This window comes from Euleptes europaea, chromosome 15, assembly GCF_029931775.1.
Source record: "Euleptes europaea isolate rEulEur1 chromosome 15, rEulEur1.hap1, whole genome shotgun sequence".
NCBI classification, from domain to species: Eukaryota; Metazoa; Chordata; class Lepidosauria; order Squamata; family Sphaerodactylidae; genus Euleptes; species Euleptes europaea.
In genome coordinates, this window is record NC_079326.1 from 59,906,300 (window position 1) to 59,919,913 (window position 13,614).

General features: G+C 50.9%; 1 protein-coding gene across 1 annotated transcript in view; it reads right to left on the reverse strand.

The window, feature by feature from the left end:
* Positions 1-13,614, reverse strand: part of ABCA12 (ATP binding cassette subfamily A member 12) — a 101,741-nt gene that overhangs the window by 32,103 nt on the left and 56,024 nt on the right. Inside the window, exons 22-33 of the mRNA XM_056861241.1 lie at positions 13,257-13,371; positions 10,010-10,339; positions 9,296-9,365; positions 9,060-9,194; positions 7,352-7,507; positions 6,333-6,519; positions 4,694-4,912; positions 3,220-3,416; positions 2,743-2,903; positions 2,016-2,252; positions 1,213-1,345; positions 502-754 (exon numbers count right to left, since the gene is read on the reverse strand). Of these exons, the coding sequence (XP_056717219.1) occupies positions 502-754; positions 1,213-1,345; positions 2,016-2,252; positions 2,743-2,903; positions 3,220-3,416; positions 4,694-4,912; positions 6,333-6,519; positions 7,352-7,507; positions 9,060-9,194; positions 9,296-9,365; positions 10,010-10,339; positions 13,257-13,371 (2,193 nt within the window). The remainder of the gene's footprint in view (positions 1-501; positions 755-1,212; positions 1,346-2,015; positions 2,253-2,742; positions 2,904-3,219; positions 3,417-4,693; positions 4,913-6,332; positions 6,520-7,351; positions 7,508-9,059; positions 9,195-9,295; positions 9,366-10,009; positions 10,340-13,256; positions 13,372-13,614) is intronic.

Consider the following 13,614-nt stretch of genomic DNA (forward strand, 5'->3'; position numbering starts at 1 on the left):
TCTAGAGATTTCCTGCTAATTACAAGTGATCTCCAGCTGATAGAGATGAGTCTCCCTGGAGAAAATGGCTGCTTTGGCCATTGGACTCTATGGCATTGAAGTCCCTCCCCTCCCCAAACCCCTCCCTCCTCAGGCTCCACCCCAAAACTTCCCACCAGTGGCAAAGTGGGACCTGGCAACCCTAGTTGCCAACCTCCCGGTACTAGCTGGAGATCTCCTGATATTACAACATATCCAGCTGATAGAGATCAGCTCACCTGGAGAAAATGGCCGCTTTGGCCATTGGACTCTATGGAATTGAAGCTCCTCACCTCCCCAAACCCCGCCCTCCTCAGGCTCTGCCCCCAAAATCTCCAGGTATTCCCAACCCGGAGCTGGCAACCCTAACCCCCACACACCCACACCTTGTTAAGTTTCTAGCGGAGTACAGTACAATGCTAACATTCCCCCCTCAAGCAAATCACCCAAGTCTTGCCCAAACCGTACGAAACAGATCCTCACCCAAAGAAGTCCGCCTGGCCAGAGTCGCCGTACAAGGAAGGGGAGAGGTGGAGGGCCGGGTATTCGGCCACCTCTGTCCTGAGGGTGCCAAGGCCCATGGCGGCCGTCACAAAGAGCACCGGGAGGATGACCTGAGCGATGAAGCCCTTCACGTTGCGCCGGGTGTGGTGGAACCTCTTCACGAACAAGGCGGCCGCCTTCCTCAGCGAGAGGCGGAAGTGGCTCGGCTTCTTGGACTTGACCAAGGCCTGGTCTGTGGGCCAGAAAAGGAATGAGAGGAATATTCTGACCCCCACCCACCACCCTCGCACAATACTTATACTAACCCAATACAATGGGTTCCCAAACTCCAGGTGGAGGCTGGAGATTTCCTGCTAATTACAAGTGATCTCCAGGTGACAGAGATCAGTCTCCCTGGAGAAAATGGTCGATTTGGCAATTGGAATCTATGGCATTAAAGTCCCTCCCCTCCCAAAACCCCGCCCTCCTCAGGCTCCGCCCAAAAATCTCCAGGTATTCCGCAACCTGGAGCTGGCACCCCTACCCTTCACACACCCACACCTTGTTCAGTTTATAGTAGGGGGTACAGTACAAGGCTACTATTCCCCCCTCCCTCCCAAGCAAACCACTCCTCCAAGCCCAGCCAACGGCAGAGGGCAACCGCTTCTCTTTCTTTGCCTGCCCGGGGCCTCATCCTGAACAAAATAATACCGTCTCTTTCCGTAAAGTTGTCGGAGTTCATGGACATCTCATCATTCTCCAGAGCGCAGCCGGGTTCCTCTCGGGGCAGCTCTGGATCCTCTTGTTCGCCTTCTGACAAGTCTTTGGTCAAATTGAGAAACACCTGCAATGTAAAAACCACATGACACCTGTCCTTGAGCTTGCCTTTCCCCTGAGTAAATGAGTCCTTTGGCAGGGTCTTTGCACGCCACCTCCTGCTTTCCTCAGAGACAGGGAAGGTGTGAGGAGAGCCAAGCCATGCAGAGACTCAGTGGGCGTGGGGAAGGGAGCAGAGGCGGGAGGCTGAGCAGGCATCTCAGGGAAGGTGTTTGGGGAAAGGATTTCAGACAGCGGGTTCCACGTCCCACGTTGGTGTAGCTAAGCATTGAGCTGTTCAGCAAGGCATGCTGAGCTGCCAGCAGCCTCCCCGGGCAAGCAGCCCTGTGGCACCCAGGACCAGCAGCACAAGGTTTTGCAGGGCTGTGGGCAGAACAGCCTCCCACAGTGCCTCCCCCCGCCCCCCTCGGATGCAACTGGACCTGCTCTCTACCCTGGAGAAGGGGGGTGGGTGCACAACTGGCAGCCCCTCCGAGCCCCTCTGTGGCCTGCTGATGGCCTTCATCCCTTTCCCTGGGCCTCCCTCTGAGCTGAAGGGTGGAATCTGAGCGGAGGGACCTCGGGGGCATTTTCAGCGGCCCAGAGGGAAGCAGGGGGACAGGGGTCTCTTCCAGCCCCCTCCCCGCCTCATAGTGTTTCTGAGCCAGTGCCTCCGGCAGCCTGAGGCACTCACTCACCTCTTCCACGGTGCTGTCTGAAATCCCGTAGCAGCCGATGTGGAGGTCGCTGGCTCCGCTGTCCAGGCTTTTCAGCAGGGACTGGTAGGCCGAAGAGACTCGGCTGTTGAATGGGGGCAGCACGTAGACCAGCTCTCCCCCGATGTCTTCCTTGAGGTAGGCTGCTGGGAGGTGCGACTGGATCATGGCCGTCACGACGGAGGTGTCGCATTCTCCTGCCAGGCTAAAGGCTGAGCTCTGGAGAAGGGCCGGGGGATGGGGGTGGAGAGACAACACAGCACAACGCAAATGTCCAGTGAGAGACTTTTAGCTACCAAGACAGGCCCTTTCTTTGGGAAAGCGAAATTCCTCCTGAAATGAGAGCATGAGCCTAAGAGCAGCTAAAGCCAGGCCCTAGGGCTGTTTTAAAAATCTTTTCTCCAGCTGAACTGATCTCTATTGGCAGGAGATCTCCAGCTAGTACCTGGAGGATGGCAACCCTATTGTAGCATCTGGACTCTGCAGGACCAGTTCAACTTGCAAAGAGGGCACCTATCAGCTAATCAAGAAGCAGAGAAAAGGGCGGCCTGATCCCTGAGCTTTGCATGTTCTCGTCCCTCAGTGTGTGGTCTCTCTTTCACCCATGTGGACACATTCCTGGAATGGACCCTATTTTCACAAGCTGCTTCTCAAACTGGCATCACTCGTCAGACGTGGCCGATAGCAAGAAGGCTCCTTGTGAACAAACCTTCTTCTTGGTGAGCGTCAGGTGGTATCCGCTGCCATACGTCTCCTTGAGGTAGAAGGGGGATCCGCAGCACTTGAGCCCTCCGTTCTCCAAGAAGGCGATCCTGTCACTCAAGACTTCCGCCTCGTCCAAATGGTGGGTGGAGAGGATGATCGTTCTGCCTGGGGACAAAATATCGAAATGCAGGACGTTCATGTCTCCCTCGCAACAGACAAGTCAAGCCACAGAACAAGGCTTAAGCGAAGACGGGCAGGGCCTAGCAAAAGAGGGCTGTTCCTGTGATTGCACATGGAGGGCTCTTCAGGAAAGGAAGCCACCAGCCCCTTGGGGAGCAGCTAGAGGTCCCTGGATGCCCTGGGCACACACAGAGCGAATCCTCCTCAGGTGCCAGGCAGCCACAGAAGTTTCATCATAAAGCCACCCACCATTCCAGACCATTCCCATGTTTTTTCACTGGGGAAAAAGCTAGACTGTCACCTTTTCTGTTCTTCGATATGATCTCCCAAATGCCCCTCCTTGAACACGGATCAACCCCCGTGGTCGGCTCGTCCAGAATCACAACCCTCGACCCTCCAAGGAGGGCGATGGATATTGACAGCTTCCTTTTCATCCCTCCCGATAAGGAGCCCACGAGCTTGTGGCGATGGAGGTATAAGCCAGTGTCCTTCAGGGTCCTTAAAAACAGCGCCCAGAAAAATAAATAGATCAAGGGCTGGTCATATTATGTGCAACCCACAAGAGGCAGACAAAAACAAGGGGGTAGCCGGGCCACCTGAGGAGAAATCTAAAATCAAAAGTCATATTAATATCTTTCATTAAAACCAACCAAAATAATACAACACAGATTCAAGCTTTTGAGTTCTCTTCAACAGGATGGATGGTTTTGTTTTGTTTTATTTTTATTTTTATTTTGTTTTATTCTTCTCCTCTGAATTGACTCCCGCTATCGATTATTGTTATACGGCCTCAGGGTACTTGGAACTTTTTAGAGATATTATGGTTTTAAATTGTAAATTGTTGGAATTTTAACTGTGCTGGAATTGTTGTAAGCTGATCTGAGCCTGACTCAAAAGTTGGGAAAGGGTGCATAAAAGATGAATGGATGAATGAATGAATGAATGAAGATCTCTTGGGTTAGACCTGTTTGGCCACTGAGTGAAGCAGGATGCTGGACTGGGGGGCCCCACAGTCTGATCCAGCTAGGCCTGTGCATATCGATAAACCCGAATCGAAAATAAGCCAAAAATAAGCCATTTCTGTAAATTTCGGGTTCGCCCCTCCCTCCTCCATAGACAAGCATTAGCCGATTAGCGAACCAACAGAGAATCTGACTCTTACCTTCCTGCTTGTGTATGGAGGTGGGAGAGGGTGACCTCTTCCAGACCCCATGACTTTGGACCCCCGATCCAATCTTCACCAAACTTGGGGGTTCTTGCAAGGAGAGTCCCTGAAGCTACCCTGCAAGTTTGGGGGCTCTACCTCAAAAAATGCCCCCCAGGCCCGAATTTTTTCAGGAAACCCAAAAATAAACCGAATTCCCATATTTACCAGTATGGGAATTCGGCTAATTTCAGGTTTCCCGAAAAAAATCGGGCCCAATAAACCCAAACCCCAATTTTACCAGGGTGGTTTTTTTTGGGTTTTTTTTTGCACACCCCTAGATCCAGCAGTGCACTTCACGTACGTTTGCTCTCTGCAATCCTTACAATTCCCTTATAATGTCGGTGAGCATTAAGACAGTTGCAGGGAATTCCCCCTCTCCCATCCCCCGCTGCTCACCCCTCAAGGCAAGGCAACAGGGCCATCCTGGCGCATACCTTCAAAGGCACTGGCATTCAGAAATGAGCAGAGAAGCCTCTCCTCATGAAAAGAGGCTGAAGTCCCACATGTGAGCAGCCCCCTTCCTTCCTTCCTTCCTTCCTTTCCCCCCTTTCTGGCTCCAGTGATGTACCTTTCCACTTCTTCCTGCAGCTCTTGCTTGCTCCAGTGAGGCACTTTGATGTAGCCGTACAACTGCAGGTGTTCCTTGGTGGTCAGGTAGCTGAAGAGCACGTTGTGCTGCATGCAGATCCCCATGTCCTTCCTGATGATGTCCTGGTCGGTTCGGATGTCTTTGCCATAAACAAAGATCGTGCCTGATGAAGCCGGGAACAAGCCTGTCAGAATCGATCTGAGAAGAGAAGCACACAGAGGACGGCCTCAGACAAATCGTCACAGTCATTCATAGTCCGCCTTTGCCAGGAGGACTCAAGGCAGATTACAAGTGTGATTTAAAAAAAAACCAGGGGATCCGCTGAATCCCAGAACTCAGGTTCAACAAAGTAGAAAGTGAAATTGTGTGATGTGCAATCTGAGGGAGTCTTGCGGACACCTTTAATGTCAGCCACGGTTGTGAGGCTGACTAAACCAAGAGTCAGTGAGATGGAGAGCCCTTGTTTTTCATGGGCTGTTGGCTTCCCCATAAGAACGACACAACATGTTGTATGTCTGCATTCCTTTCAATTAAAAAGAACACAAAAAATTTGGAATATTTCTTAATTTTTGCTATGGCATATTCCCCAATTTTTACGATGGAAAGAGCTTTAAATGGTGGTGATTTTAGTTCCAGCAGTGTTTCTGTGGCGCAACTTGTCCCATGAAAGAAGATCAATCGAAATAGCTCCTGTACAGTATAGTTCCAATCCTGAAACATATTCTAGTTTGTTTGTTTTTTAAATCACAACTCTGTCAGCCACATGGGGTTTCTGAGGGCACGCCACAATCTCCTGGGCTGAGAAGCACTCCGGACTGGCCCAGAAGAAAGGGCGGGAAGGACTTCCAGAGGCTCCGCCTGTCCCCCAAACTCTTTGCGGGGTCTTGCTTGAGTGGGCACCGGCAGTCCTTGTGCTAATGTGTAATCTCAGTCCAAGCTGTGCTGCAGGTCATTCTCCCACCAGGCAGATCAGAAGACAAACCTAACTGCCACGGTGAACTCCTCTACTATGAAACAAAATCTTTAGCATCTGGAGATGTTACTGTTTACTGGCCTGGAAACAGGAAAATCATTTTCCTCTCCTTTTCCTTGTGGAAAGGATGAGAGGCCCCTGCTGAGAAAGCTGAAGAGCCCTGGAAATACGATGCAAGGGAACTTCTAGAAGTAGACCCCAGAGACGAGTGTCTGATCCCCCCCCCTAAACCCTGTGAAAACGGCATCTCTTGGCTCATGGCCAAGGCCCTTTTTCTTGCCATTCTGAGCAGCTCCTCTTCAAAGACAACAAGAAGAAGAAGAGTTGGTTTTTTATATGCCGACTTTCTCTACCACTTAAGGAAGACTCAAGCCAGCTTACAATCACCTTCCCTTCCCCTCCCCACAACAGACACCCTGTGAGGGAGGTGAGGCTGAGAGAGCTCTGAGAGAGCTGTGACTAGCCCGAGGTCACCCAGCTGGCTTCATGTGTAGGAGCGAGGAAACCAACCCGCTTCACCAGATTAGCCTCCGCCGCTCATGTGGAGGAGTGGGGAATCAAACCCAGTTCTCCAGATCACTGCTCCTAACCACCGCTCTTAACCACTACACCACACTGGCTCTCTACACCATACTGGCAACCTACATTGTCGTAGTTTTTCCAGCTCCGTTATGACCCAGCAACGAAGTGATGTTTCCTTCATAAAAATTCAGGTTGAGGTTCTGAATGGCAGCTTTGGATCCATAAACCTTTGTTATTCCATGCAAAGAAACTCCCACCGTTAAGTTGGTAGGTTCTGCTTCGAGGTTAGAAGGCAAGGCGCTCTGGACAACTAGGAAACAACAAGAGCAAGTCAGCCTATCATTTTGGACTCGAGACTGGGAACGTTCACGTGAAGTACGTGCATACTGCTAGAAAGAGAAGGCACAACAGACACTAACGGTGTGAAATGAAAAGGGAGCCGCAGCTGGGCGTGTGAGATCTGGCTTCCCCTGTGGTCCTGAGCGTTTGTGTTTTCTTCTAGAGCCAGGGAGGGAGAGATGTGCCTGCCACTCTGTCACTTTGACCTGCCTCTAAGAAAAGAAACTCATGGCAGCACTCAGAATTCAATAAGCCTGGATACACCCAGTTGCACACTAAGGTTGCCAACAGGCCGGGAGGGGAAGTATCCTGTCCCTTTAGCAGAGGCTTAATGGGATGTCGTTTACCAGGTGATGCTCTTTACCTCCAAGCCATGAAGAACTTCCTGCCCATTTCCACATGTTAAGCTTCTACATGTGCACTCCCGCACATGCACCATCTGTCCCTGGTGCAGCAACTGTTCACATTTTTTAAACAAGCAGCATACTTATCTAGCAGTCTGAATCTCCCCCCTCCCCCCCCGGCAACCCATCAGATGTCAAGATCTGAATTGTCCTGTGGGTTTCACAAGGAGATTAGCAAATGCACGTCCTCCAACCTGAAACTTAATTAGCCCCAAAAGTGAGCAGAACAGGAAGGCAAATGTAAACCAAGTTGTCAGAAGGGGCCCCTCAGTTCGTACTTTCAGGGTCACGGCTGGACTTCAGATTTCAGCAAACACCCGTCCATCCCTTTCAGTACAGACCTAACATTTTCAGACAAGTAAATCTACAATTCTCTGTACCCAAAGTGAGGATACGTACACATCTTCTCAGGGAACGCCGGCTCTTTCCTCCAGAAGAAGCTGGTGAACTGAAGGCCTTTTGTCTTTCCATCCCACAGGGGGATGTAGCTGTACTGCTCTACCCAATACGACGGGAGGAGTGGGAAATACCATGGGGCCGCCATGCCATATTTTCCTGGGGTGGGCATGAGAGAAAGAAAGAGGGGTGTCTGGATTAGTCCTGTTTTCAAACTTTTCAGCAGGGGTCCCCATCATGGGCACCTTGTGTCCCACCAAGTGTTTTTCGGCAGCATTCAGGGCCGGGGCGGGGGGATTTTGCCCAGCAAGGCTTCTGTTTGGCCACTGGAGGTTTGACTGGCTGAGCAGATTTTTATAAACGTTGCATTGGCAGGAGCGGGCCACCACAGCTCAAGGATCTTCACTGTGTAACTCAGTGATTCCCAAACTTTTCGGGCCACCGCCCCCTTGGTTCCACAAACTCAAGTCCAGCGTCCCCTACCCTATCCAACAACACAGTTGAAGGGACCCACCTCTAGTGCCCCCTGCTGCCCCCTTGCCTCTCAGTGCCCCCCTAGGTAACCCCACTGCCCCCCAGGGGGTGGTACTGCCCACTTTGGGAACCACTGGTGTAACTGTAGGTAAGATGTGGCAGCCATTCTGTGGCTGGGCCCACCACATGGTGTCAGAATGCTGAGAGAGTTCGCACGGAGGCTCAGAAAATGTTGGAGACCTCTGCACTACAGCATCTTGGAGCACTCTGTTTCTGAACAATTTTTAGTTTATCTTCACTACTTCAGAAAGCCAGTGGTAGGGTGGACAGGGCGCGAGTGCTGCTACAACCCTAACTGCACTTTCCAGGGAATAATCCCTCTTGAATAAAACAGGGCTTCCATCCAAGTAGACCTGCTTAGGATTGCTCCCAACATCCCCTTGCTGTTTCCAACACTGAGTGTGTTGGGCTGCTCATAAGTGCTTAGCAGGATCCTGGTAGGTTTAGGCTACTTGGGTATATGGCCACTGTCTTCGAGATCCTGGATTCTGTGGAAGCCACCAGGACATCCCAATATTGTCCTAGAATGGATACCCCCCACATGCAGACCTGGATTTTTATAGGTTGGTGTCTCTGGAAACACAGCAGGGAAAGAAATGGGGAAATGTGGGGGATGATAACAACTAAGGACCGTTCCACAGCGCCTGCTGAGTGCCACGGATCAGCCTATAATGCAGACTGGCAAATGCAACCTGAGAGGGGAAAGCCATTCCATGCGCGCAACCCTTCCCCCTCTCCACGCCACAAGAGGTGAAAACTTCAAACAGAGAGGACCGGTTTTGGTGGTCTCCCAGGAATGACTATAAATCATACATTTCTGATCCTTTTTTGCTTGTTTGTTTGGTTAAGAACAAACATTCATAGAATCATAGAGTCTGAAGGGACCACCAGGGTCATCTAGTCCAACCCCATGCACAATGCAGGAAATTCACAACTACCTCCCCGCCACACACACACACACCCCAGCGACCCCAATTCCATGCCCAGAAGATGGCTAAGGTGCCCTCCCTCTCATGATCTGCTCAAGGTCATAGAATCAGCCTTGCTCACAGATGGCCATCTAGCCTCTGCTTCAAAACCTCCAGGGAAGGAGAGCCCACCACCTCCCGAGGAAGCCTGTTCCACTGAGGAACCGCTCTCACTGTCAGGAAGTTCTTCCTAATGTTATTCTACTTACCTGGAAAAACATTCCTAATGTACCATCCCAGAATGAAATAAATAAAGGAATCTATCAGAATTAGCCAGCACATCCAGCCAAAGTTCGTGTTGTCTCCTGTCATGGGTGATTTATACACATTGTCCCACTGCAGACCTACACAAAAAATGTCAGGACAAAAGCTGCGTTAGCTAATGAAGGCGCTTCTGCGGGGCCTGCCCAGCGGCCAGCCTCATTCCTAAGCAGCACACACATACCAACGCCTTGCTCTTCATAACGGGCGATATACTGGCTGGCATAGCTGAACGCCGTTGGAGACAAGAGGCTCTGAAAAACAGACAGTCAGGAGGGGAGGAGGATGCTGAAGGACTGTGCAGGCAGGCACAGACCCCCCCCAGGCGGCCCCCAGCACACGGGCAGCACGCTCAAGGAAAACACAGATTAGAGAGGCAAAACCATACAGCACCATTCAGCTAAACATGAAAAGTCTGCAAAGAAGGAGGAAGAAGTCTTGTATGAGAACAGAGGGGAGCACGGAGGCAATATTATTTATCTCTTCCTCTCGTATTCCTCCAAGGAGCTCACAGCTGAATTCATTCTGTCGTCAAGACAACCCTACAAGGTGGGCTGTTCAGTGAGAAAGGAATCCATCCCATTGGCCACTAGGGAGCCCTACAGGTGAGCCAGGATTTGAACCTGGCACCCCACATGTGAGCCAAACTGTTCTTAGTTTCCCCCTGTTCTTAGACCAAGCTCTTGAACAATAAAGCCATAAAACTTAGATGAGCCAAGATGTGAGACCCAGGAGAGCGGCTGCCAGCTTGAGCAGACAAGACTGACTTCGATGGACCACTTGGTTTGATAAGCCAGCTTCATGACCTCGAGACACCCCCCCCCCCCCAGTCTGGGAAGGATCTTGGGGAGGCTCTCCCAGCGCTCTTGCCACCTTTCTAACTCAAGGAGAAATTTACCAGCAGGCTCTTCACGGAGAAGCTGACGTGATTCTCAACAACTAGCAGCACGATGAAAGGGAAGAAGGTCAGGATGTAGACGAGGCTCCCAACCAGAGCGGCGATATTGGTGTTGTTGAAGAAGACGCTGATGAGGTAGCACATGGCAATGATGGAGAAGCTGTAGTCGGTGAGGTACAGGAACAAGATCGCCACGTTGCTCTGGGGCAGGATGTTGCCCACCTTGAGGATCAGGATGAGGAAGGTGACCGTGATGAGGAGGAAGGAGGCGCACTCCAGGAACCAGGCGAAGAAATGGCTGCTGGAATTGACACCCATCATCTTCATGTACTGCAGAGAAGGGTGGAAGAATATTTATGAAATTACTCACCCGCCTCCCTCTCCCTCCCTTGGTCCAGCAGGGGACTGTGGGGCCAGATTCAGTTTCATAGAATCACTGAATCATAGAGTTGGAAGGGACCACCAGGGTCATCTAGTCCAACCCCCTGCACAACACAGGAAATTCACATCTACCTCCCCTTCCCACACCCCCAGTGACCCCTACTCCATGCCCAGAAGATGGCCAAGATGCCCTCCCTCTCATGATCTGCCTAAGGTCCTAGAATCAGCATTGCTGACAGATGGCCATCTAGCCTCTGCTTAGAAACCTCCAGGGAAGGAGAGCCCACCACCTCCAGAGGAAGTTTCCTTCCTGTTTTCTTCTGCTGTTGTGCTTTAGTGCTCGTTTGCATTGTTAGGGTTGCCTGCTCGGGGTTGGGAAATAGCTGAAGATTTTGGGGATGGAGCCTGAGGAGGGCAGGGTTTGGGGAGAAGAGGGACTTCAGTGGGGTTTAATGACATAGAGCCCCACCTTCCAAAGCAGCCATTTTCCCCCCAGGTGAACTGATCTCTGCCACCTGGAGATCAGTTGTAATAGTGGGAGATCTCCAGCCACTACCTGGAGGTTGGCCACCCTAATTATTGCGTTGTGTTTTATAATATTTTGTTGTGCTTCAATATGTGGTGTTTTTATGATAATCTATCTGTCTCTTTATTTGTTTTATTATTGTTTTATAGCATTTGCAGAAATCTTGAGCGTGTTGTATGGCAAGGGAGGACAGGTTCTGCTCGTCTGTTTATTTGAGTGTGGGTTTTTTTTTTTAATCTTGCCGCTCCTCCAAGAAGTCCAGGGCAGGACACACCTCTGTCCTCTCCTCCATTTTACCTGCACAGCAACCCTGTGAGGTAGGTTATGCTGAGAGAAATTGACTGCCCCAAGATCATGGCAAAATGTAGACTTGAATTTGGTTCTCCAAGGCCCTAGCCCAACACTCTAACCACTACACCACACTGTTCTTAATATGTAATCTGTGGCTTTCTTTCAGCGGCTGAATCTGTAATCGCAAGAGTGCTTTAGCGAGGGGGACCATGGGGGCTCCCTCCATTCTTTTCTCTTTCTGAGGTCATCTGCACTGTTTCAACAACAACTGCAAAAATTGCAAGAATTGACTTGTGCATTATCAGATATTGAAACAAGAGTGGCCACACCAGGAAGAAGCAATGGGGGAAATTCCCCTGATCCCCAAAAAGGACTGGGCAAGGAGAGACCCAGTGAAGCCTCAGCTGCCATTTTCAGCCAAAACGGAAAACTGCCTTGTTGGGATGCGGGGGTCCCCGGAGGGCTCAGGCAGCGGAGATGCTGAGAGAGCCATAGGGCACAAAGCTTCCAGCAGTTATTTTTCCCTCTGAAAATCAGGTACATGAAGGTTCAATATGGATCAGGACCACAGCTCCAGTAGAGGGGGGCTATGTGTTTTAGACAACGTAACCCGCTCTGAGCCCGGCTTGGCTGGGAATTGAGGGTGTGCTATAAATATGAAAAATTAACAAATAAATAAGAGCCAGCATGGCTAAGTGGTTAAGAGCGGTGGTTTGGAGCGGCGGACTCTGATCTGGAGAACCAAGTTTGATTCCCCACTCCTCCACATGAGAGGTGGAGGCTAATCTTGTGAACCAGGTGGGTTGCCCACTCCTCCACACGAAGCCAGCTGGGTGTCCCTGGACTAGTCACAGCTCTCTTCGAGCTCTCTCAGTCCCACCTACCTCACAGGGTGTCTGTTGTGGGGAGGGGAAGGGAAGGTGGTTGTAAGCAGGTTTGAGTCTCCCTTAAGTAGAAGAGAAAGTTGGCATATAAAAAGCCAAGGCCCCCTCCTCCTTCTCAGCCTCCCCCTGCACCATTTTCCTGGCCCTGAAAGGTGCCAGGGAGACGGTACTTGCCTTACGGGGCACCCCTGTCACTGCATGTATGTTTTTCCCAGCCATGCAAACGGTGACACCCTGAGGCCGTTTCAGGATGGGAAAACTGTACAAGAGGTGGGCTTAAACCTCCCAGCACACCATCTGTTTGAACCCCATAGTGTTATTTATTTGTCTATTACTTACAGAATTCATATCTTGCCTTTCTGTCCTTACAAGGGCTGTCAAGATAGCTTCAGTGTGACACACTGAAGTTGTATCACATGATCCCTCTTCAGCCAGGGACTATTTTAAATTGGACGGCTGCATCGCTTTCCAAATACGCATGATGTGTCAATTGAATGTGAAGACAGACAATAAATATTCAGATAGTTTCAGAGGCTAAAGCCATGTTGGTCTGCGGTAGAACAGCTAGACTTGAGTCCCGCAGCAGCGTAGAGACCCACAAGATTTTCAGAGTATGAGCTTGTGAGTCAGGGGGATCTGACACATGGAGCACTGATTCTTGAAAGTTTATACCGCCAAAATTGTGTTGGCTTCTAAGATGCCCCTGGGCTCGAATCTAGCTGTTAAATATTCAGAGAGATGAATCTGGAGATTGACGAATGACAGAACTGGAGCTTCAGCGACGGGCTCTACACTCCTGGGGGTGGGGTGGGGGCTGCCCCTCTGGAGCACCAGTTTCCCCCTTCGAGAAAGGAAGACCAGCCTGCCTCCCCAGGGTGTTTCCCCATCCATTGCGCCTCTGTACAACTCCTGCTCTAACAGGAGCGGCAGCATTTGGAGAGCCTCGTCCGGCAACCGTCCCCCACTGATTTGCTTGTCAGAGCGGCCTGGAGAAGAGAGCAAAGCTTGCCAGCGGGCAGGCGTGAAGGAGCCGAAGAAGTCAGGCCAGGCCCCGGACAAACTCACTGGGAGCCCAGCTCTACCCCCAGGCAATCCAGGTCAGCCATGCAAATCATCAGGTATTGCTGCAGGGCATATGGTGCATAAACATCACAGTCGGGGCTACCTCATAAAGCCTCAGGTCTTTCTCTTGAACAAGCTTCTTCACAAAAGCTGCAATGAACAGCACCCAAGCGGCCATCAGGGTAAACGGGAGAGAGTAGGTCACGCTGGTCAGGAACCTGCGAGAAGCAAAGTCAGGGTGCAGCTGCGTGAAAAGCGTGTTGGATCAGGCAAGGAAAACTGAAGTGATTTTCAAAGCAAAGCTGGAAATACATGTTTTCGCTGAATTAAAAACACTCAAAACAATTTTAGAAATTGGTAAACATCGTCATAAGTCTGACTGAAGTGCAGCCCGGCAGAGGCCTTTTAGTCCCCATGCTGAACCATTGGTTTCCCTGCCTGTATGCATACTCACACAGAGA